Genomic DNA, 26,044 nt, shown 5'->3' with positions numbered 1-26,044 from the left:
GGAAAGGAGGTTAGAAAACACAAGAAAGGCAGCAAGAAAAATGTAGAGGAGTCTGAACATATTGTAAAAAGCAACAGAGGGTCCTGTGGCACCTTTAAGACTAACAGAAGTATTGGGAGCATAAGCTTTCAGATGCATCTGAAGAAGTGAGGTTCTTACCCACGAAAGCTTATGCTCCCAATACTTCTGTTAGTCTTAAAGGTGCCACAGGACCCTCTGTTGCTTTTTACAGATTCAGACTAACACGGCTACCCCTCTGATACTTGAACATATTGTGTGCTTTAGCCAATGCATTAAGTGAAATGTAATTTTGAGTATTTTTAGGGTATTAGCTGCAAAAAATGTAGAGCAGAACTATGAGCTGAATTGTGCTAATGAATCTCTGTAACATCAAGCAAGAAGCTGGGGCAAAAATGACCTTGGAATAAAATCATATTCTCTGAAAAAGGATCTAAATCATGGACTAGAAATAAAAGACAAGCAAAAAAGCTAAAATATATTGCCGTGTTGGAACAGTGGAATACAAGCTTGTGACATTCATGTTGAAACCATACCCTGCTCTAATCAGTGTCCTGCATGAAAAGACTAATACCAGTCTTAAGCAGCACAGTGGACTTAATCTTGAGCATTACATTGGAAATCGGCCATAGATCTTGAAAGGAACAGGCTGGAGAAATATGCATCATTTTGGAAAAAAGAAGAGCTCAGAGAATGAATTAAAATAATGTTATAGTGTAGGGGCTTTTGTCTGTTTGTTTAAATTTATTAAATTTTACAAAGTATATTTACAGAAAGGAACTTACAAGAGCAGGAACAACTTGCAAAATAGAATTAAACAAAACATACATTAAATAAAATTGTGTATTGAAATAATAATCAAATACATATTTGCCACTCATAGTTTTAAATAAGGAAGTTGTTTCCATGAATGCATATATTCAGGATGAATTCTAGCCTATTCTTTTTAGAAATGTATACTCTCTCATATTTCAGGTCGTAGAAATTGAGTCTATGGGGAATGGGGAATTAAGAGGAGTTTTTACAATGGTGGAGAATCATTTTAATTGCAGAGGTTATTAAAAGTGTGTGTGCATGTGTGTGTGTTTTTAAATACTTTGCCTAATGAAGTACAAGATGCTTGTTCGTATTTTACCCTCACTTGGTGGGGAGTTGATCATTAACCATATAAACAGTATTACCTCTTTGATTAATAGATACATTTAGTATGCTACCCTTCCCTTTTCTAGAGCAGCTTTGTAAAAATATTGCATCTCCACCCTTTTGATTCATTTGTTAGTTTACAAGACCTGTTAAGATAAATAGGGCCTAGTCAATAGCCCATTGACGTCAATGGATGTTACCTTTCCATTAACTTCAATAGGCTTTCGATAATGCTCGTCGTCTTTGTCAGTGTTAATACACGGCTTCTCCCAAAGTGTATGAGTGAAGTGAACTTCATTAATGCATGTAGGTAGAATCTGGCATTCAGTTTGAGACCGAGAAAGCATTGGCTGAAATACAGAATGAGACACCTTTATAGTCCAGAGGTGGTACTGGCTGCGATGTATGGTCTGGAAGCTTTGTAGTTTAAAAAAAATAGTATGCCTCGAGGAAAAACATGTCACTGAAATCATTTCCATAAGCCCACCTTAAATAATGTTAACACCTAACCACAGACACGGGGGCTGGAATTCAGGAATTCATAGGAAAAGATACCCAGAGCAGTTTGCGCAAAGCATTTTTAGAACACTACATGTGCAGAATGTATCCCCTCCAGCAATGCTGGTGATGGGGTATTTCCAGGACTGCTGCGTTACCACCTTTCAAGAAGGGAGTATTAAAATAAATATGAAGCTAGCTGGGACCCAAAGTTCTTTGTGTGTTCTTATGATCAGAAAGTGCAAAATGAAGGAAGCTATCAATAGAAAGTTGGCCCTTGCAGTACGAAGTTAATGAACTGCAGCTCACTTGTTCTCTAGAAGTCCCATAATAGGGCAGTTTAGTTTAATAAAGGCCCTGGTACATGAGAGATATTCATTTATGGCCTGATTCAAAGCCTGTGGAAGTCAATCAGAGGACTCTCATTGACTTCAGGGGCCTTTGGATCAGGTTCTTAATTCCCTGTGTTTGGAGAGAGAGCTCAGGTAAGATTTGAGCTAACATCAGCATGCACAGAAAATGTGTCTTTAGTGATTTTAGCATGCAATGGCAATAAAAATAAGTGGCCTAACGATAAAATATAATTGGAATAGTTGGGGAAGAATGTATTATCCTACAGTTCTGTAAGAAGAGGAAATGGCTACATAAGATACATTGGCTTCTCTTCTTTATCGGTTTGAATTTTTTTGTCCTAAAATACTCACTGACATTGGGATGGGGATGTTTTATCTAGTAGTCTCATGTTTAGCAAAGAGAGCTTTTTTTAATATTAATGGATTTCAAAAGAAAAATTATATTTCTATGCTGAATCCTCAGAACCTGTCATCTTTTTTTACGAGAGCCCCAATTTGCTAAAATTAAGTGTACACTATTGCTGTGGTCCACTGGGCTTTAGGTTAAGTTTCCAGAACTCATTTCACTCCTGCTCACCTGGAAATGCTCTCTGTAAAGGTTAGAAGTGACCCCCATTACTCTGTCACTGCACTGAATTCTGAGAGCTTGTCTCCAAAGGCAGCATGTTTGATTACCATTGTATACAAATCCCAAGCGCCACATCTCTGGGAAAGGCAAATAATGAGATGTTGGGAATGCATACTTCACCTTTTCTGAGGTTACCTTCCACCCCAGGGATGTATTTTTTTTTTAAAAAAAAGAAAAGAATGCAAACATTCCATAGCAAGGTATTACACAAGAACCTTTCCTTGTACTTCAAAAAAACTTTGTTCAGATCAGCATTTTCATATAAGTATTCTTCTATGGAGGGGTCACAGTGTAATAAAGTTTACATTAAGGGGGTACCTTTCAGGAGAATGTTCTCTTACTTTCTTTTATTTGCTGTGATAGGCAAAGGGTCATGAAATAAGACAACTCCAGCATTGTCTGCACTAGCATATTCTGGCTAAGGCTTTTAAATTTGTTTTGGGCACCTCATTTTTGGGGTGGCAAACTTGAGACACCTTGGGAAAAGCCTGATTTCCGGAGAGGGTGAGAGCTCGGCACTTTTTGATAATCAACCCTTTGCGGTTTGATTTTCATAGATATTTCCCAAAAAATTGTAAAGGTGATGAGCACCCCTCACCTTCCATCAAGCTGAACTGGAAGATGTTGGGCTCAGGACTCCTGGGGAAACACTCAAGGCTCAGGAAGTTAATGAATTGAAAAATGACTTGGTGTATTTGCTACCTAAAAGCAAGGTGCTGGTATTCCGAATACTGCTACTGTATAATGTACTTTCATAAGCCTGCTCATTTTACATTCAGTTCATCATTGTGTGTCCTTCTAATCTTCCAGGGACCCCTATCACACAATTGCAGCAATGGACCCAGAGAAATTAAATACTTTCCAAACAGTCAGAGAGATAACAGGTAACTCACCTCTGTGATCCTACATAATTTGGGCTCTTTCCTTATTTTGCATTTGCCATTTGTTTATATTTAAAGGATACATATTTTTTTTACTAGCTATGCCACAAGTCCGATAAACATTTAATGCTTAACTTCTTCAGTATCAGTTGTTGCTTACAAGTACATACTCTTTGTTCTTATTAATGCAGAATGTCGTCGAACTCTGGGGTTCTCAATCTAGGGAATACAAACAGGTGTCAGGAGGTCAGGACCTTATTGCAAGAAGGAGATCCTGGTTAGATACATGCAAGATGGGAGGAGGACTTTGGGGGGCTCCTGATAGGGAAAAGGGGGTTGCTGTAAGGAAAAGGTTCCGAACCATTGCTCTGACTTAAATATAAATCTTTAAATCATTGCTGTGGGGGAGTTTAGTTTGTGACTCCTATTGGTTTGTGACACTTAATGGGAGTTGTATGGCTCGAACTCCATATAGTGCTTCATGAACTTCCACCATGTTTGCTACAGTTTCAGCTCACAGGGCTGTGAAGTGAAATACCACAGCTATGAGTTCTCCACTGATTGCTGTTTCCAGTGCTTTATATATCGTTAAGGACAAGCAACAACCACATAGACAAGCTACACCCACCATGAGATGGTTATCATGGGGAGGAGTTTAAGCAAGCTCTTGCCCTTTTTAAATGACCTTATATGACATGTCCCTAAATGCTTTACCACTCAAAAATCAGGGACAAATTGTGCCCTAACTTACATCCACTAACAACCCCAGTTGGTCAGCAGCGTTACCAACTTGCAAGTGAGCTCTGAATCTCACCCTAACTAATGAAGTGTCTTAGGTAATGTAGGCGTCAACTCAGAAAGGTACGTAACTGCCAAACATTAAGCACCCAAATAATCCCATTGAAGGTCACAGCTTTAAGTCCCATTGATGTCAGCAGGACTATTCACATGCTTTAAGTACCTTGTTACATGAGGGTCATAGTGACACCAGGCACGTGGGGACTGTGTGATGCGTGGTCTTCCTGCTTTGCATGTGCTGCTAGGGAAGGCATCAGTGTGGCAATGATACATATTTATGTCACTCCTCCCCATGCCAGTGATTCATATTTATGTCACTGTCGTCCTGGAGAATCATGATGTCACATGTGGCAGAGAGGAGACTGGGCTGCAATGCCTCAAATCCAAATTCTCAGAACTGTTTCAAAACTGGGATATTTTGTTAGATTTATCTATAGCAAAACAAATTCAACTAAAATGTGGGTTTTTCACACATGTGTTCCTCAGTCATGCATATTTTGATTTTGTCTGCTGACTTTTGCTAGAAAAAGGCCAGGAAACCTAAGAAGTGTTGAATTTGCTCATATGTTACAGGGCTTCTCCTGACTCCGGTCTCTGGGACTGGACTAGTTCTGAGTTTTCTAAAACAACATATTTACAAATCTTTGCTCTTCTGGAGCAGCCTATACTACAGTGGCTGACATTCAAAGACAGTATCCTGCATCATTCATTACCCACCTATTTCTGCTTCTCAGACCCATGCTATCCTTTTATCATTCTTTCATAATTCAGATACGTCATAAAGCAGTTTCTGTGGTTGAGATGATGAGACACTTGCTAACATTTCTGACTTTATCTCCTTCAGGTTTCTTGAATATTCAGTCATGGCCGCAAAACATGACAGATTTCCGTGTGTTTTCTAACTTGGTTACTATAGGTGGAAGAGCCCTATATAGGTAAGATGTGCTTTTCTCTATTTATGTAATAATTTATACTGTGCTATCGCCATTCAAAGAGTATCATATGCATAGCATAGAATGTAAAGTCCTTCATGAGGACCAACTGCATAATCACTTAGTGAATACATTGGTAATTGAGAAATATGCTAACACTGGGTACATGGACTAACAGCTTTAAGCTGTGCAAACACTATTGACCCAAAATCATTGCGTCTAGGTTTCCTGCCACGGTAATCAACTCATGACCCCCTAAATTCCATTAATGATGGAATGTGCAGTGTGCACAGCCTTGCTATTCATGTTCCAAGTCTTTGACTCATGAAGCAATATCACTAGTTTTGAAGATTATGATTTCTGACAGATACCGTGTTTCATTGTAAGGAAGTATCACATTTGAATGTGTTGACTCAAATGCCATTTGCATCTCCTAGTACGCTCGTGATACCGGGCATATTGTTTCTTAAAAGGCAATAGAAGAGAAATACAGGGATGAGCACTGAGCTGCCCCCGCTAGCATTACAGAATATGACACCTGCAATAGTTTGCCAGTTCCACTTTTACAAGTGATGTTTTGATATGAAAGCTGATGTGGAGTGGTTGGTGTTGGAGGGAAGCAAATATAGTAAGAAATAATGGAGCAATGAAACAATATATCTATATGATATATACAGCACCCCCTGGCTCCGGGTTGAACAAAATGTAGTAAATCAGTCAAGGGAGTCGGCTGATATCATAAACAACAGTCCAAGCAGATTATGAATAGCAGGGAAACCTTGAGATTGCATTACAGCCCTGTATTCAGTTTTTGAAGTAGTGATTTTCACTGAGAGCATCTGGAAAACAATTATAATCATTAAAATAAATGAATTAATCTAGCGAATACCCCGATTTCTGGCTTCACTAATTTTCAACTGTAAAATAATGTACATCATCCTCTTCATGTCGCACAGTGAACTCGCACTCTTTCTATGAGGAAGGGAGATAACCAGATACTTTGATACAAGAAAAAAAAACAAAAAACCAAATCCTAGAAAGCGATCTGGAGGAATTGCCTTGAAAATAATCCTTTCTTTCCAGATTACTATAGCTGGCATTAATGTGACTCGTGAGAGAGGATTTTCCTTCATGATGTGGGACTGCATCATTCTCTTTCATTTATAGCCTCTCCCAATATTACTGCCCCCTCTTTTTTTTTTTTTTTAGAAACCTTCCCTCTTTTCTGCAGTTCTCAGCATCGCACTTGAACTCAAAACAGCGAGAGTGGGTGAAATTGTATTTTGTGCCACAGAGGCGGGTAACGGCTGTAAGCCTCCAGTAATGGCCGGAGTGTGAGCATCACAGTTTATAGTATCATACCCCTGATAGCACAGTGACGCTCCACTAGACAAGTCAGCAAAGCTGCTTTGTGGTCTCTTACACTCAGTTCTTCCACATGCTCATTCACTGCTTTACAGCCGTGGAATTAGACTGACCTGCTATGAAGCTTTGAACCATGCTGTGTGTATATGGCATTGGAAGCACTTGAAACTAAACTCCCTTCTTGAGTTGTTCTTTATTAATACTCCTTTTAGGTAAGACACGCCATTGTCACTTCACGCATGGGATAAATCCCACATTCCAGGGCTATTCACTGCTTATGTTTGCTCCCCCAGTGGCCTTTCCTTACTCATCCTGAAGCAACAGGCAATTACCTCTCTACAGTTCCAGTCACTGAAGCAGATCAGTGCTGGCAACATCTACATAACTGACAATACCAACCTGTGCTACTATCACACCATCAACTGGACCAGCCTCTTCAGCACGCCCAACCAAAAGACAGTGATCCACCACAACAAAAAACCTGAGAACTGCAGTAAGTACTTCTGCTCAATGCAGCATACGTTTTGTTTGTGGTGGGTTTGCAGGTGTATACACGGAACGAATGTGAGACATACGGTGGGCCAGATTCCCAACTGGTATCACTCTGCATTCAGTGATGTCAATGGAGCAACATCAGTTTACACTAGCCGAGGATCTGGCCCAGCTTGCCTCTGATGAGATTTATAGGCAAATACGGTGCATCCGGGTGTGAGCAACTGAAAAACGAGAATGCTCACCACGTTTTGACTCTGGGACACTTTGAACTTCCCACTGTTAGAAACCCAGTTTCACAATTATAATCGCTAAAGTGGCGGTCCTGAAAAGGTGTTCGTTTGACAGCACTGAAAATTGTAGTCCAACCAAAGTGCCTCAGTCTTAGAGGGGTAACTTCTAGGAATATTTGGATGAGTTAGTCTCTTTCACTCTCACTCCTTTCTGTCCTAGACCTCTCTGCTAAGGTTACCAATAGGGTGCTAATTAGTGCTGATAGAGTGGCATGTCTGTTAGTAACTGGATTAAGACCACTTCACCTGTGTGACAGACAACATGATCATAGCTACACTGAAATTAGGCCACGAATGTGCATGAAGGCAGTCACATCATGGCATTGGTACAGTTCATTGTAAGCATCTGCTAGTGCACTAGCAAGAGAGCAGATTCATAACATTACTTTAAGTGACATTCCCTGGATTTGTGCCTTGAGCAGCCAGAAATGTGACGCTTGTGCTGTGAGCTCTCTTAGACTGTCTGACTGCGGTCCTCCTTTGTGTTTCCCCGGTCTCATGGCTCTCCCTTTGATTTCTAAGCTTGGGTGTGTGGCTTGAATGCTGAATAAGCCCAGTCCTGCGTGTAGAAAGCACACTTTTTTTGGCGCCACCATCTCATCAGTCTTCACATATCGTTAGAAACTGTGAGCCAGAATCCTTGAGACCCACCATTATTTAGAGCAACCTCGCAGCTGCTTTCAAATATGCCAACTGGAACAGCACCTAGCGGCTGAGGGTTACTGGAATGCACTGTGCTCCAGCTGTCCCCACTCCGATTATCCCAGCCATGGCTACAGCCGATCCTGGATCAATCCCTACTCTGTGGTGAGAGTTAGCATTATGCCAGCTATATCCTGCACAAGGGAATGCTCAGCTGCTCAATTATGGTGGCTTCCTGGCTGCTTTGCCCCTGTCCGAGCTGGCGGGGGGAGGGGGGGGGAGGGAGGAGGAGTGGCAAGGATCTGGCTGTATGCTTGCAATCTCGATAGAGGCATGTGTTCAAAATAATTGTAGATGTTGTGACTGGCTGTTCTTGGGGGGAGAGAACTTTTTGAGCCAATCACAACGCGGCACAATATGGTGTCTGAGTAAAAACAAGTTCTTGAGCTAGATGCAGAAATCACTGGGATGAAATATATGCCCTATGTTATGCAGGAGATCAGACCAGGTCATCTTAATGGTTCCTTCTGGCCTTGAAATATATGAATCCATGGACCTTTTGGAGACAAGAAGCTTTCTCTTCTCTCTGCCACACAGAGCATTGCCATAAAGAGTGCTTTGAAAGAAAGGGTCATATTGTGTTAACCGCTGATTGGGTACAATAGGCTGGCTAGGATGCTGCTGAATACTTTTTTTTAAGGAAGCAGCCACCCTCCCTCCTGTCTTGCCACAAAATAAAAACTCAAGCAAGAAATAGATGAGCAGAAGAAAGCAGGGAGCCCCATACCTCATACAATAACAGTTCAACATTGCTTCAAGGTTGTTAGAGCTTGGAGACCATGTGTATGAAGACAATCGAAAATAAATGGTCTAGGGTGAACCAAGCCGCATATGTGAGCCGGGGTGCTTTTCACTTCATAAAACCGTTTCTCATTTGTTGCACAGGCTTTGATTGCTTGGAGGCTTAGGTTGAACACAGTATTAAATGGCTGGGGAGCTGGAAAGTACGCCCATATTAGCTGTCAGGAGTAGCTTTTCATCCTTTCATGTAATCTCAAAGTTTAGGAGGTTTTGAACTAGCAAAAGCTATCAGAACATGGAATTCCCTACCCTATCCAGAGATGGAAGCCTGCATCCATTGTCAGATTGTTTTATTGCAGTGTAGAGTCATGTCAGTGGATTTATACGGAAAATACAACCACCACCAGAAAATGTCAGACAAAAATACAAACATCACCTTTTTTTGGCCATAATAAAAAGTGTTTTTCAGCAGAAATAAATTAATATTTAGTGACATTGTATATTAAAGAGACTGAATCACTGGTGATATTTCAGAAAATCATTGGCAGATGATGAAGACTTTAGGATCCTGGAGCTTCTCATGTGAGTAACTTGAGTGAAGTTACCCACATATAGAAGTGTTTTCAGGAACAGGCTCCCAAACCACAATAATCAGTCTGAAGAACTAAGGAGGGTAGGAACAACAAGCCGATAGGCATTTGAGATATGCAAAGGATTAATGATTAATGTACTAGATGATCCAGAGCGGTTTGTGAATGAGAAACTGAAAAAAGCAGTATCTCTCTTGTATACTTTTGCTCACGTATCAGCAAAATAAGGGACAAACAATTTAATCCTGTGTTAAGATATATGCAAACTTGAAAAAAAGATATGTATATTGCATTGAGATGTTAACACTACATTGTGTTGCTCCTTATCTTTGTAACTTATATTAGTAGTATTACATTTTTTTTTCTTGTTATACTAACATCTTAGAGGCCACAACCATGTTAGGCACTATTCAAACACAAAGAAAGAGCTAACAGTCTTAGGCCTTGATCCTGCAATTACTTAGCCCTGTGCTTTAACTTAACTATTTTTACTAGTCCTGTTAACTCCAATAGGAATACTCACAGTAGTAAAGTTAAGCTTGTCTGTAAGTGTTTGCAGTGTCAGGTAAGAAATAGGCAAGGCAACCAAAGGGTGGGAGGTGAAGTGATTTGCCCAAAATCACACAGTCGGTCGGTGGCGGAGTCAGAAATACAACAGAAGTCTTCTGAGTTCCAGTCGACTGCCCTATCCACGGGACCAATGGTGCCCCATAGAAATGCCCATAACATTAACCATTTCAATTAATATTGAAGAACGATTCTTTTTAATGGATGTTTGCATTTAAAAATCAGGTAGTGAACCATCTAAAATGTCAAGTATCAGAGGGGTAGCCGTGTTAGTCTGGATTTGTAAAAAGCGACAAAGAGTCCTGTGGCACCTTATAGACTAACAGACGTATGGGAGCATAAGCTTTCGTGGGTGAATACCCACTTCGTCAGACGTCTGACGAAGTGGGTATTCACCCACGAAAGCTTATGCTCCCATACGTCTGTTAGTCTATAAGGTGCCACAGCCATCTAAAATGTGATTGTCATGTACAAATGTTGGTTTCATAGGTACAATTTAGAAGATATTTTGGGGAGAAAATGTGGCCTAAAAGACCAAGATCCTATAACCTACCCTATTACATGTTGAAGATGAAATTATTGAAGTTATCCTAGTAGAATGAGGCATAAATATGCAACTTAATGCAACAGAATCAGATTTGGAGCATAGTAGACAGGTCTTCTGAAAGGCTACCGAGAGAGTGTTATAGTTTTGGAAAAGTTCCGAGGATAGCAATGCTCCTTTAAGCAATGTGTTCTAAGATAACAGTGATGTTTGTGCATTTGTCAGTAGCGTTTGGTAGTGCATTCATTTTTTTGAATGATGAAACATGATGGAGATAAAGAGAATGGGCGTATGGATCTCTATCACTTTGAAAAACACTAGAGAATTATCCTGGGCAGGAAGTACATGTTAATCTCCCAGCATCGTCAGCATTGGCCCCTCATCACGTTTTTGCAGCTTCATAAAAACATGAAACAGTTGGTGTTCACTTTGACAGTTTATTCTATAGGAATAAAGGCCTGAACACCTTTTACAGTGGTGGTTCCAAGTTCAGGTCAGTAAAGAATTTCTTCCGATTTTCAAAAGCAGCAGGTTGATTGAGCAAGCTTGATCTTTGCAATATTGTCAGGGATTTGAAAAGAGCATCTGCAGTTCGAAGAGGCTGAATAAGACGGCAGCTGATAAAATGCAGGGAAAGGTTTTGTCTGAGTTATTGGTTTAGTACTGTTCTACTGGTAACTGAATCACTGTTTTGGGGGAAACTTTGAAACCATTCAGCCTAATATTAAGCCCAAATGCTTGAGAGATCTAAAACTATCCTGGACAAAACACAAAGAAGTATCAGTCTTGAGCCTTGTAATTACACCGCACCTGAAGTAGGATTTGCTGCCTTGAAGGGTGAATACCACTTAATAACACGGGGTTCCTTTAAAAGAGTCACTCCTTTCATATAGGACTAGACCAAGAGACAAATCTGGCATTAGTCCTCCTGGGGAATAGAAGAACTGTTCTAATATTTCCTTTCTATCTCATATGATTCTGTCATATTTTGTGCAGAGTGTACATCCAGGAGCAATAGAGCATTAGCTAGTGCTGACTAGCCAGTGCTCTGATGTTGCTTCCAGGTGATAATTTGCTGGAGACGATAGATGTGTGTGCAGAAATTCTGATTTATTTATTTTATTTATTTATTTGCTGCACATAAGATACACATGGTGATGAGGGGCATATAACTACCTGGATTGACTGGTAGAAGGATACACAGCACCTTAGAAAAATTAGTGAATGTTCACAGAATTGATCCAGCATAAAATTTCTGTTTCTTCTATCAAAACAACTTTCTTTTTCAGTGAATATGGAAAAATTGTGACTTTCTCCACATTCACTCCTGAGCAAAATTTAATCTATTTGTCAGAAAAGTTTCATTTTCACTCTGCATTTTTTTTTTAACCCCTTTGGCTATGTACTTAAATCTCTTGTTTTTGTGGAAAAAAGCAAAAAGTTCATAGCAAACATACATAGAAGCAAATTTTACTTTTTTGCACCTAGGCGACTCCTGGGACATTTATGGGTGTTTGTAGCATCTTAGCTGAGATGAATTAATTGAATTTAACCCCATCCATTTCACATGATTGTGAAATGTTGAAAATACAATGGGAGGATCTCTTTGCATAGGCCCAGTGGTAAATCCAGAAAGTACATTTAAAAAAAACCACAGCACCCTAGATACTAAATTTGTTTGGGACTAAGGGTGGCGAATGGGCATCTTCCAGCTGGCAGCTGTGTTGTCATGTGTTTCAATAATTATCCAGCTCTAATAAAATGAATTCTGGAGTACTATCCTAAATGCAGTGCATGGGTCTCTCTTTGAATACACTCTTTTCCTTTAATTGATAGTATAAATCCAGTATAAAATATAGTTTATGGTGTGCCTGCATCTTACTATTTTATGAAAAGTCACTGTTAAAAGTGAAATACTATAAAGCTTTTTTCTAGGGAATATAGTTTGGTAGTTTGGTTTACCATCTTATCACCCTAAAATAAAGGGCCTGCTGCCTTTTCCTAGCACGGGCCCACTTGTTCTTAACATAATGCCAGCAGAGAGCATTAATTAAATATGAATTTAGAAAGATTGCTTTCGTGTAAAAAGTTGTTTAAAATCTTCCAGTCTTATGGGCTCATACAGTGTCCAATGAAACCTTTCTAGATAAACTGTTACTTGTTGTGAATCATATCAATTTAGCAGCCAATTAAAAACTTGAATAAATTATTATACTATAATAAAGCCTGATTTGAAGTCAATTGATGAAGTCAATAGAAGTCTGTCTACTGAATTCAGTGGGCTTTGGATCTTGCCTGTGAAGAAATGATTGGTCTTTGGCTATGTACTTAAATAGCTAATTTTCATGTTTTCTCTCTATCCTGTGGAAACATACTGGGTTTGATACCTGTACCCTGTGCAAGCCCATTGAGAGGATATAAGCATATTTTCTGAAAATCTGAATGAAAATGAATTGCTGTCATAAGCAGTAACATCTTTTGAAAGCTAAATGTATTGTGTACTTTGACTGTATGGGAAAGAAAAGAGCATTTTAACATACAGGAGGACCAAAACCCAAAAAGACCAGACTAATGCATTTTTACAAGTTACCTCAAAATTTCAAAACTTCCCTATCAAGTTTCAGTTCAGAGCACATTTTTATGGCTTAGAAATAAGCACCTGGAAATAATGATTTCTTATTGCCTGTCTTTTTTTCATGGGCTGTGGATACACCTATCTTGTTGAGATTCCAAGTGGGGTAATTACATTTTGCCTACCTAAAATTCCTCTGTAGTTTCAGTTTGATAAGACTCTCTCAATTTTATGTCCTGAGTCATTTCATTACATTGATACATGCTATTTAAACAGAAATTCCCATGTAAGAATATATATTAAAAAAACACATTCTAATCACTACACATTCAATTACAAAGAACAGTAAATCAGTAATAATTTCAATATAATGAAACCTAATTAATAGGCAAATAGGAAGTGCCTTTTTTGACTGTTTGCTTGTGCAAAGCTGAACTGAGAGTCTCAATCTTGGCATTAGAAAGCATTGGAAATTGGGGCAGTCCAAAGGAACTAAAATACGGCAGCTATTTTTTTAAATTGTTGAACAGGTGCTTAAATCAACCATGAAATTAATTAATTAATAAAAAAGTCTGTAAAATATTTGCCTTTCCACAACTGAGACTTTGATTTCTTGTGCTCTTAAATGCCAAAGCCAATTCTTCAGTCTTATTTACTTATGTCACCAAAGTGAGCAACTGTTGTAAAGTCTTGTTTTAAAAAGTGACAACAGCCTCCTTCAGTGAAGCAAGATGCTTACGCAATACTAAGTATTTCTTTAAAATATCCTTTTTTACGACCAGTTTCTGCAAATGGTCTTCCCATTTATCAGATTTAGTCCTTTAATGTATATTCTGTCTAATACATGTTTATTTAGCTAACCAAGACCCCAATCCTGTGCTTCACATTATGGCCTTTGAGTTCGATGGGGCTACTCGCAGGATGTAAAGTAACACCCATGCATAAGTCTTTGCAAGACTGAGAACTAAAGTAACATAAGTTGACAAACCACTTCCACTTTTCTTCAGGTGCCTTCATTCCCAGAGAACAAACATCTTATTGAGGGTGATTCCTGTACATTGCTGGTTGAGTGGATAGCCAAATTATTGTTGTTCAATTGGGACATTAGATGAAAGACCCCTCTCTAAATGTTGTGGATCATCATCAAATTTAGACATGGATAAGAGCTATTGAGTCATCCAATACCTTGAAAAAAGAACAGGAGTACTTGTGGCACCTTAGAGACTAACAAATGTATTTGTTAGTCTCTAAGGTGCCACAAGTACTCCTGTTCTTTTTGCGGATACAGACTAACACGGCTGCTACTCTGAAACCAATATATTGAATTATTATTATTATTATTTATTATTTTATTATTATGTTGACACAGCAACTTCTTTTAATAAAGTTTAATACTATGGGTACAGTCGAAGGAATCTGTATATATGTGTGGCAGAAATTTGATGGAGACAGGGCCGGCTCCAGGCACCAGCCTGGCAAGTAGGTGCTTGGGGCGGCCGCTCCGGAGAGGGGCGGCACGTCCAGCTATTCGGCGGCAATTCGGCAAACGGTCCCTCACTCCAGCTCGGAGCGAAGGACCTCCCGCCGAATTGCCGCCGCAGATCGCGATCGCGGCTTTTTTTTTTTTTTTTTTTTTGGCTGCTTGGGGCGGCCAAAACCCTGGAGCTGGCCCTGGATGGAGATCATCAATCTACATGTTGTTTGATTAGTATGATTCACCTATAGCTTGGGGAGATGAGTGATATGTACTATGGTATAACTGGGTAAGGAGTAGGGTCAGGAAAAATTCAGATAAAAATACTTTGAAGAAGTACAGATTGGAGACAACAAGTAGCTATTTGAATTAAATCCGGGATGTGCTGATGTGAAGTCAGTGGAGCATAGTACGGGTTTGGCGGGTTCTGTGCAAATGCTTTCAGAGTGCTCGGATTCTGCATTGTCCTTTGCACAAGCTCCGCTCACTTCTTCTCCTGGAGACCTATTTAAAACCAGAAAAAATCTAATGGTTCTCCTGCTGCCAAGAGTGGTATTTTGTTATCCCGTTTAGTCCAATCTATTTGGTGCCAGATAACCAATGTGATTTTCAGTATCTATGGACAACAGTACTGTATTGTACATGAAGCTCTTTGAGAAATACTACAGCTGGAAATTTTTTCCACATTCATGAATTCCCCCCCCCCCTTAAAGTATGGTTAAAACAAGGCAATGCTTTGATGTCCTTTATTAAAAACATTGCTAACATACTCAGGGGTTACAAAGTAGCAGCCGTGTTAGTCTGTATCTGCAAAAAGAACAGGAGTACTTGTGGCACCTTAGAGACTAACAAATTTATTTCAGCATAAGCTTTCGTGGGCTACAGCTCACTTCTTCAGATGCATAGAGTGGAACCTGTTGTATGGTGTGCGGTTGCTGGTGAGTATTTGCTTAAGGTTGGGAGGCTGTCTGTAAGCGAGGACTGGCCTGTCTCCCAAGATCTGTGAGAGTGAGGGATCATCTTTCAGGATAGGTTGTAGATCTTTGATGATGCGCTGGAGAGGTTTCAGTTGGGGGCTGAAGGTGGCGGCTAGTGGCATTCTGTTATTTTCTTTGTTGGGCCTGTCCTGTAGTAGGTGGTGTGACAAAGTTCCTCCTCTATCTTGGTGGGTCCTGCGCTTATTGGCGGATTTTCTTGCCTCAGAGATTCACCATGTGGGTTGGGGAACAGCCCAGAGACCTTCCCCTCTGGGAGAACCCACAGTCCAGGTCAATTGGAAGGTTTGGGGGGAACCCGGGCCCACCCTCTACTCCGGGTTCCAGCCCAGGGCCCTGTGGACTGCAGCTGTCTATAGTGCCTCCTGTAACAGCTGCACGACAGCTACAACTCCCTGGGCTACTTCCCCATGGCCTCCTCCAAACACCTTCCTTATTCTCACCACAGGACCTTCCTCCTGGTGTCTGATAATGCTTGTGCTCCTCAGTCCTCCAGCAGCACACCCTCTCACTCTCAGCTCCTTGCGCCTCTTGCTCCCAGCTCCTCACACTCGCACCACAAACTGAAGTGAGCTCCTTTTTAAAACCCAGCCCAGGTGCCCTGATTAGCCTGCCTTAATTGATTCTAGCAGCTTCTTCTTAATTGGCTCCAGGTGTCCTAATTAGCCTGCCTGCCTTAACTGGTTCTAGCAGGTTCCTGATTACTGTAGTGCAGCCCCTGCTCTGGTCACTCAGGGAACAGAAAACTACTCATCCAGTGACCAGTATATTTGCCCTCTACCAGACTCCTGTACCCCACTGGTCTGGGTCTGTGATAGTGGCTTCTGGGTACTCTTCTGGCTCTGTCAATCTGTTTTTTCACTTCAGCAGGTGGGTATTGTAGTTTTAAGAATGCTTGATAGAGCTCTTGTAGGTGTTTATCTCTGTCTGAGGGATTGGAGCAAATGCAAACAGGTTCCATTCTATGCATCTGAAGAAGTGGGCTGTAGCCCATGAAAGCTTATGCTGAAATAAATTTGTTAGTCTCTAAGGTGCCACAAGTACTCCTGTTCTTTATACTCAGGGCTGTAATAGAATACGAGCTCTGTATAGTCACCAGTCCCTTCCATGATTGCTCGGTCCAAACCACAACATAGGGAGATCCTGTGTGGTGACAAACTTTGTTTTGTCTGAGCTGAAGAACTTGGGAAGGCAACCAGCAACCTCAGTGAGGAATCACCTGTGTACATACTACAACTGAACTTTACCTCTTCTGTACCATTTGGGACGCAGATCATCCTGGATAATAGACCTGTCCTAGTTAATATTCTTTTCAGAACTCTCGCCAGTCTTGTAAATGATACGTTATAGTTCTGTTCATGATACAAATCATAAGAGATGATTTCCACTCCCAGGAGACTAAGCAACAGGTCAGGAAATTCTTGCAGCTGTTTTTCCCAGCTACTGGGAAAAGCAATCAGTGAGAGCAATAAAGCGGTGTAAATGAGCAAGAATTTAAACCTCCCCCTAGCTGGAACCCCTTCACTGAAAGCTATTTGGAAAAGAAGCAGCAAGTTTGTAGTGTTTTCAGTCAATTAAGCTCATAAAACTTTGAGGCCTAATTGACTTTTTCCTTGCTTGTTTAATTAACTGAGTAATATTACTGTGGAACTTTTGTTTAACAAAAGAGACTGGGAAACCAGGCTCCTAATGAAAGACTACTCAACGGTTTATTTTCTGTGTAAATAGAGGAATTTTTTTTCTTCCTTTATCACAGTTTGTTTCTTTGTCAAACTTTCAGAAGCTCCGGGTAGAGCGCTGTTTCCGGTCAGGTTTAGACATAGTCACTGGCAGAGAAAAGAACTGTGGGCCTGATTCTCATTTACATTTAAGGCCCCGTTACCTACTCTGGCCGTGTTAAAGGGGCTGTAAAGTGGACATGCATGTCATTTACACTAATTTACTACTACTGCCCCTCAAAGGGCTGCAGCATTACTCCCCCTGTGTGGCCAACCATCTCCTCTGGCTCGTGTGTAGCTGTGGCAGACGAACTGCTTTGCCTGCTCTCCAGCCCTCGATGCTCCCTTTAGGGTGGTGGGTGCTCCTCGGGGAGTAGCCAAGGAGGACTCCCTATGTTGAGTTCTGGGACTGCAATTCGACTCAGGCATTATATAGGCCACATATGGGTGAGTGGAGGCTCCCTGCTCCCAGCTTTCTCCCCCCTATGCTGTGCCCCAGAGTAAGAGCTATGCAGTGTCTGTTCCTATATTAACTAGGATCTCCCCCCCTACCACCTTGTGTTATGCATGAGGAGGTGACTGCCAGAGTGCTGCTGTCTTCATTAGTGTTACCTTAAAGCATGTTTGCAGCTTAAGTAGGTCGCTGGCACAATCACCAGTTGTGGGTCTGGGCGGGCTGTTCTGTTCCTCCTAATCTATTTATCTAGATTGGTCTTGGTCTTGGTCTTGGTCAGTTGACAGGAGCACCATAAATCTCCAGATATTTCCTCTCTAGCACATGGACAGTCTGGTTGACATGACATGGAATTACTCAGTGATAGCTAGTCCGCATCTCATATTTTCAGTGCTGTTCTCAACAGTGGAGAGTTGCCATAAACCAGCAAATGGGAATCAGTATCATGCCAACTCACAGCCCATGCCCACGCCTCAGTAAAAAAACAGTGGATTAATTTTTCACCCTTGGGAATCCAGCAATGAAGTGCTGATGGTGTTTTTGCCAAGATATCAATAGTAGTGGCTTGGGGAATCTGGCATCTCTAGCCTCGGAGCTGTCATGGTTTGTGTCCAGGCCTCCACCCTGACACTGAAACACGAACCAAATGTCTAAGGATGTTTGTAACAGGAAGCATCGTGTTGTCTACAATACATGCGACATTTGCTAGTGTGTGGCGATTCAGTGCCTAAAACAAAAAGGGTTAGTGTAAATCCATCGACTTTGGAGGAGATTATTAAGAGGCAAACTGAATGAAATATCAAAAACTGCTTGGGGATATTAGAAAAATAAGTTTAGAGAGTTGTTTGAGAACCAAGTGACATAATATAGGTTTACGGATAGACTGCTGTTGAATCTGCTGAATCCGCTCTCACACTAGCTTTACATCAGTCTGGCTCTTTTGTCTTCAAAAGCATTTATCCTGTAGGCAATAGTGTAACTGAGAAGTGAATCAGGGCCATTAATTGAGGTGAAATAGGCTTTCAGCCAAGAATTTACATGTTCAAACAAAAATTGCATAGCCATCTGGAATTATTATTAACTTTAATAGTTGTCTTTGTGCTTGGGTGTAGCTGACTGATGCTCTGAGGAACAGAAGGAACTATGTACCTGAGCATACTCTCTGAAAGAAATGCTATTTAGTTGTTTTTTATTTAGCATGTGGATGTTTTTACTCTTTTCTAGCCTAAAAAGTTTAAAGGAAAGTTGCCAAACTATTCCAGACATGATGAATCTGTGGCCTGTTCTTGGTCCTAGATGTCTGTAGCGCAATAGTGAATCTCCTGCCTTTTGAAGCTGCTTGTACACGTGGGCTGGAGGACACCAACTCACTGATTAGTTCTCCACACAGTCCCTGGAAGGAGATTAAAGTGAAATACCATAAGCCTCTCTCAGCATTGAAGCCCACAAAAACATTTTGTGTGGAAAAAGAAATAATTTAAATGAAGAACTTCTGCCCACAAGCTTTATAAGCCAAGGAACTAGGATAGCATCCAATTGCAAGAACAAAGGGAAGGTAGAAGATGATTCTCAGAGCTGCAGTCCTTGCGTATGTCATTGGCTTTTCAGATAACTTGTTTGTCTTCTTGCCTGGGGCCAGCAAAGAGAAATCTATGAAAATGCAGCATGTTTTGCAACATGTGATTGCACGTTTCCCCCCCTAAGAAGTGCTGCATAGACCTTTCAAGGTCCCTTCCAGTTCTAGGAGATGGGATATTTCCATTAATTATTATTATTATTATTATTATAAATACAGTGGGCAGTAAGCTGGCTGATGATGGAGGAGGGACCAGACAAGCAAAGCAGATGAAAGGGATGCATCCTGTCTTTGCAACATGAATATCATCTGTCACAGTATGATAAAAGACTACATAACAAATAGAAGAGGACATAAGCCAGGAACGCCTCACAGATCAAAACGATGTGTTCGGCAAACATGGTGCCAACACTGAACATTGCAGCACAATGAAAAATAGGTGATTAGCCGGAGTTAAAGAGGGAATCGATATATGCAGCAATGCACTTTACTATACAGTGGGCTGCTATGACAGATATTCAACGAGTGTTTAATGAGGCACATGGAGGCGCTCTGCCTTGTGGCATGAAGATGGAACAAATTCTTCCACACCCAAGAGAAACTAAATATGGAACATACAGTGCCATACAGTGAAGAATAATCAGGGAAAAACAAAATGCTGGGGGGAAGAGGCAGCTTCCTACTGCAGGGGTGATTTTAGAGGGCTTTGTACTCATCAGCTGATGAACCTCAATATGCAGTTCAGCAGTTAGGTGCTGTCCATTACAATCTTCCTTAACAACACTGTTGCAACCCTGACACTGGCGATAAGAGCACCATCTGTTGTCTTGAAAGGGAAATGTGGCATTCTTTAATCACCTCCACACACTGCCACCTATCATCCACTTGTGGAAGTGCAAGAAAATACACACCCATAGGCTATGTCCATAGTAACTTGCGCAGGTTTGCACAACCACCAGACTAGTGTTTGAATTGTGTATGGGGAATTATTTCAATTTTGCTATTACCACTGTGTGAATCTGTGTATATAGGTGTCGGTGTTATTCTGTACCTATAATATGTGTATGTTTTTGATTAGACGTGTCATTTTTTTACTGTCTGTTTTTTATAGCATTTAGTAAAACTCTACCAAGAAATAAATAACATATTTTGTCATTTATCACTTCTTTTACTTTTATCAAATCATGGGTCTTCCTACTTCCTAATTGTGACAGAACATTTAAAAGAGAGCTCTGCTTTTTAATCTGCACAGTCTATCACATGGCACCAATTGACATAAAAAAACCACACATCTGGGAAAATGATAGCCTCCTCTGTCTAGGGGTGACCAGATGTCCCGATTTTATAGGGACAGTCCCGATTTTTGGGTCTTTTTCTTACATAGGCTCCTATTACCTCCCACTCCCTGTCCCGATTTTTCACACTTGATGTCTGGTCACCCTACCTCCGTCAGGTATCAGGGGCTGGTCTAATCAGTATAAACTGAGCCGGCACGGAATGGCTGAGAGCCTGCATTCTCTCCGCAGTACTGATTTGCTGCTTGCTCCAACACCTCTCACCACTCCCTTCCTTTGTCTTTCTGTCTGACTCATCCTCTCCTAACATAACTCCACAGAAAGGGTTTAAATAACAAAAGAAAAAGAACAAAGGCTCCACACCAATATGCTTCTTGCTGTCTTCACATTGGTCAGTCTGCCTGTATGTTAATCCCCTGTCCCTATCCTTTGTCTTCTCTGCTTAGACTGTAAGCTCTTTGGGGGTGGGCCTGTCTCTTATTTCACGACTGGAGCCCTGTTTTCAATTGGTCCCTGGGAGCTATCATAGTACACACGATAAACAATAATGAAATGGCTAAAGCTGCTTGCACTGCTCTGAGCTCGGTCAGGTCCAATTAAGTTATTTCATTGCTGTTTTCAGAACATATGTTCTGTGATGGATTTCTTGTAACACACCACAGGGATTTCATTTTGGATAAAGGCCCCTGAAAAATAACTTCCTGTTGACCCCCAAGTCAAGCAAGCATTTCTTAGAAGAGTCCAGCGTTGGCTGAGCCCCACGCTAATAGAAGTCAATCCTACTTGACTTGAAATTGAGTTAGGCAAACATTGAATGCTTCTGCAAATCCCAGCCTAAAGGCTTTATAGGAGAGGACATATCACCCCTCCCCTCCTATGCTTGTAATCCCCCCAAATCGACAGGGCCCGTCAATGTAACTGTTCTGCTAAATCTCCCCCTGCTGGCAAATGCCCATGAGGGTTCATCAGCAAGAAATGGGAAAGGGGAAAATATTTACAATGGGTATCTAGGAAGTTAAGGGCTGATCACTCCAGTCTTTCTGCTTCCCATGCATGGGCTGTGCTGTGGAGACCACTGAATCCCTCCCTGCTCTGAGGCAGGGAGGGGAAGAGGCCGTTCTGTGGGTAGTAGTTTCTTTGTGTCCGGATGCTGGGAGAAGGATTTGCCTTCTGGTGTGTTAGAAAGTAATACTCGCAATCTAATAGCTAATGACACTAAAAATATCTTCGTTCCTCTCTCTGTTTTCAGCTGCAGAGGGAAAGGTGTGTAACAACTTGTGCTCAAGTGACGGCTGTTGGGGGCCAGGGCCAGACCAGTGTCTGTCCTGCAAACGCTTCAGCAGAGGAAGGACCTGTATAGAGTCTTGTAACCTTTATGATGGGTAAGACATCACACTTGCTTGTTTGTTCCCCAAAGAGTATGATTATGTTGACAGTTCAGGAATCACAGGAACAGATTCTGATGTCCTTACATTGAGTAACACCTTATTCCACCAATAGTTCCATTGATTTCAACAGAAACACTCCGTGGAGTAAGGTGCTATTTACTCAGTGTGAGTGCTCAGAATCTGGCCTTGAGGTGGAAGTATAAGTGGATGGATTCATATGGTACTTCTTCTAGATACATTTTTTTTCACTCCAAACATTCTCAATTCCCTTTTATTTATTTTTCCCTCTGGAACAACAATAATTATGTTACAAGCGATAACATTGAGTATATACATTCATGGAGCCATAGTCAGTTCATGCTTCACCGTTGTCGTTCCTTAGTAATGATGTTCTTCTTTCTTATCCCCAAGCCAAGGACTTTTATAGAGCTAACTGCAGGCATTTTTAGAGTTAAGCTTTGGCAATGCAGGATTTAAAACACTCATATGCCCTCGCTTTTGTTTCTTGCTAAATTTTGGAGTTTGATTTCTTTGCCCTTCTCCCATCTTCCCCCCCCCCCCCATAATTCCCACATTGGATTTTTAGAGGTTTGTATAGTCTTCACTGGGAGGATGGAGTTCCACAGATCATGGAGACATAGCTGTGTGAAACTGTCTTTTGACAGAAAAATAAAACTTAAAGGTCTTATGTTACATATACCAGAAAGAAAAACGAAAAGGTTGGAGGGTGGAATCTCATTTCCCAGATGATGACACAACATGTTGCCCAACATTTCTTTATAATAAGGAGCAACAAATCCTAATTGATTTTAGTTAATTGTTTTCACCCCAAGAGGTGCTAATTAAAAATAAATGCACTATATGGCTTCTTTCTGTTCTTTTTTTGTTTCTTGGATACCAGCTTATGTGATTATCATAAAGAGACAGTTGAATGGACTCTCTGTAAACACACCAAACTATTGCCAAATCCTTTCTTTCTTTCTTTCTTTCTTTCTTTCTTTCTTTCTTTCTTTCTTTCTTTCTTTCTTTCTTTCTTTCTTTCTCACAGCAAGGAAATGACATGCAAAAAACTCAAAGTTACACTATAGCTAAAATGTTACATGCATTCAAGTCAGGAAAGATGAAGTTGTGAGGCCAGATTGTGCTGCCATTTAGGCCAGGGTAAAGCGGACTGCAATTTACACTGCAGTATTTGGCTGTGGTTCCCACCTCAGCCATAACCCAGACATGTTTGTTTCTACATTAGTAAGTTCCATGGTCCTGTTCACATTACCTGAGTAGGAGCTATCATTTAAGGCAGGGTATTCATATTTATTTTGATAAGGTAATGGTGGTTGCCCCTTGCACAAAAGGCAAGGATACAGTTGCCCAAATCTTCCAGGACCTCTGCAACTTTTGGGGGCCTTCAGTGCAGCCCTGAACTGTCCGGGTAGAGGTCCTATGCATTTGCAGTGGCTCTAGGGCCCTCAATCTCCCCTGTACGGCAGCTCCAATGGAGCTATGCTGCTAGGGTTGTACCCTTCCACCTGGGCAGTGACTCAACATGGAGAGTCTCTGCTTCAAAGTTAAAGCAGCCTCAGATTCCATGCTACATTCTTTTCAATGGAAGTTGCCCATGGATTCCTTTTTATACTCACTTAACTGGGTTGCCACAATCGAGCCTCATGGCACTAAGAGAGCAGTTACAAGACCTCAGATTTAGGTTGATAAAGTAACGATGGGGGCCCACCTCCTCAGCCGTGACAACTTGACGTGGCTCCGCTGAAGTCAACAAGCTTCACCACTTCATGGTTTGTAGCTGGGTCATGCACACTGTCTGTCTGCACCGAAATCAACAGTGTGACAACAGCATAGAGTGCAGACATACCCGAACCAGCTTTTATCTAGCTACCTCAAAGAACAGTCACTGGGAAAGCGCACAGGCTAGTCACGCGAGTCCATGCGCAGGGTCCTAGGGGGGGTTGTACAGCCTATGTTGCCGCTGCGACTTCACTGCTTGGGAGACTGGGTTTGTGTGTGTGGAAATCAGCTGGCTGCAGTTCAGTTCCACACCCTCAGCCCATGATTGTGATGGTGTTCTTATTTCTTAATACGGACATAACCTGCCAAAAGGATACTCAGGCTACATCTACACTACGGGGGGGGTCGATTTAAGATACGCAAATTCAGCTACGCGAATAGCGTAGCTGAATTCGACGTATCGCAGCCGACTTACCCCGCTGTGAGGACGGCGGCAAAATCGACCTCCGCGGCTTCCCGTCGACGGCTCTTACTCCCACCTTCGCTGGTGGAGTAAGAGCGTCGATTTGGGGATCGATTGTCGCGTCCTGACGGGACGCGATAAATCAATCCCCGAGAGGTCGATTTCTACCCGCCGATTCAGGCGGGTAGTGTAGACCAGGCCTCAGCAAATGATAACACAGGTGTTGGATTTGGTCCTCATTTGGTGTAAATCAGTATAGTCACACTGAAGTTAATGAAGCTATGTTGATTTACACCCCAGCTGAAGATCTGGTCCGTTAAATTCAGGTCCGTTTCAGTATGATTTTCACTAACCACTCACCTGTCTGACTAATGTTTCTCCAGGGAATTTCGAGAGTTTGCGAATGGTTCTGTGTGTGTGGAGTGTGATCCCCAGTGTGAGAAGATGGAAGATAACATGATCACATGCTATGGGCCGGTAAGCACAACATAAATACTTTGTAGCTGTAACCTGCTTAGTAAGTCTGCGCTAGCATTGGCATTTTTATAAACATCTGTTATTGTCCAATGGGACTTTCGCCATCATCGCTCACGACCATTTCAAGTACATCAGCAGTAAATGGTGACAAGCAAAAGAAATTTCACACACCCACAGAACCTTCTTTTATCACTGTTGAGGGTTTTTCCCCCCCTCCTATGTTGAAGTCGATCCTGTTCCCCTCCATGTCTTCAGTCTCCTAGAAAAAATCTGTTTTAAGCAATTGCATTCTGCCAACCCAGATTATCCGACTGGACAAGGAATTCCTCATGGCCATCCTTATAGCAGAATGAAATGTTGTTTGCACCACTTTAATGGTTGATGAGCCCCACCGAAAAGGCTTTTTGGTGGTGGGGAAAGTGAAGTGGGGGGGGAGGGATAGCTCAGTGCGGGGGGGGGAGGGATAGCTCAGTGGTTTGAGCATTGGCCTGCTAAACCCAGGGTTGTGAGTTCAATCCTTGAGGGGGCCACTTGGGGATCTGGGGCAAAATCAGTACTTGGTCCTGCTAGTGAAGGCAGGGGGCTGGACTCGATGACCTTTCAAGGTCGCTTCCAGTTCTAGGAGATGGGATATCTCCATTAATTATTATTTTTTTTTAAGTGATCCTTATATTTTTGTTCTTTGTGCATAGCCCGAATAAAAGGCAGGAACCATATGGACACTTGAATACATACAGTCCCTCCCCCAGTATATGGAAAGAGCTTATATTTTGGGCTTTCTGTGGTTACAGATTGGCTGAAAGAACTTGGCTCATTATTTATTTTTGTGACTCACTGATTACAGAGTGTGCTATATAGACGATCACTATCTGCTTTATTATAATCTCTGCAGTTCACCCATTTGGGAAATTAATGACCTAAGTTTTCTACCAGTGTAGGAAATTTGGATTTGTAGCAGGCCACTGACAAGGCACTTGGTTTCTGCGTCTTCAGAATTTCTTTGGTGAGAGATGGTAGCACTGTGCATAATTTTGCCTAACTCACTGTAGACCCGACTCCATTGGTTTTGGATGAGGCTTGTCATCAAGATCAGTGAACTTTATTTCTTTATACTTCAGGAGACTTGATTTACAGTTTCTAACTTTAGGTCTCCATGTGTAATAATGAAAATGAAATCCTCATCTCCTGGAGGGAGACGCGACAGAGGGGTATTGCTGGGACCAGAAATCACAGGCAAAATACAGTGTGGAGATAAGCCTGTGACACAAATGATCCCATCAAGGACCACTTTGTAGCTTCATTTAATATTGAGCAGCAGTATAGGAAAATTCCAGGACAAAAGGAAGT

The 26,044-nt window shown here is 41.5% G+C and overlaps 1 protein-coding gene across 1 annotated transcript in view; it reads left to right on the top strand.

Annotated features, from left to right (window-relative positions):
• The window catches only part of ERBB4 (erb-b2 receptor tyrosine kinase 4), a 585,583-nt gene that overhangs the window by 350,250 nt on the left and 209,289 nt on the right, over positions 1-26,044 (top strand). The window contains exons 12-16 of the mRNA XM_065413000.1: positions 3,451-3,524; positions 5,164-5,254; positions 6,910-7,109; positions 21,879-22,011; positions 24,604-24,697. Coding sequence (XP_065269072.1) covers positions 3,451-3,524; positions 5,164-5,254; positions 6,910-7,109; positions 21,879-22,011; positions 24,604-24,697 — 592 coding nt within the window. The remainder of the gene's footprint in view (positions 1-3,450; positions 3,525-5,163; positions 5,255-6,909; positions 7,110-21,878; positions 22,012-24,603; positions 24,698-26,044) is intronic.

The sequence above is a fragment of the Emys orbicularis genome, chromosome 11 (genome assembly GCF_028017835.1).
Source record: "Emys orbicularis isolate rEmyOrb1 chromosome 11, rEmyOrb1.hap1, whole genome shotgun sequence".
NCBI lineage: Eukaryota > Metazoa > Chordata > Testudines > Emydidae > Emys > Emys orbicularis.
Note: the sequence above shows the minus strand (reverse complement) of the source record. Positions and strands in the feature narration are given on the sequence as shown.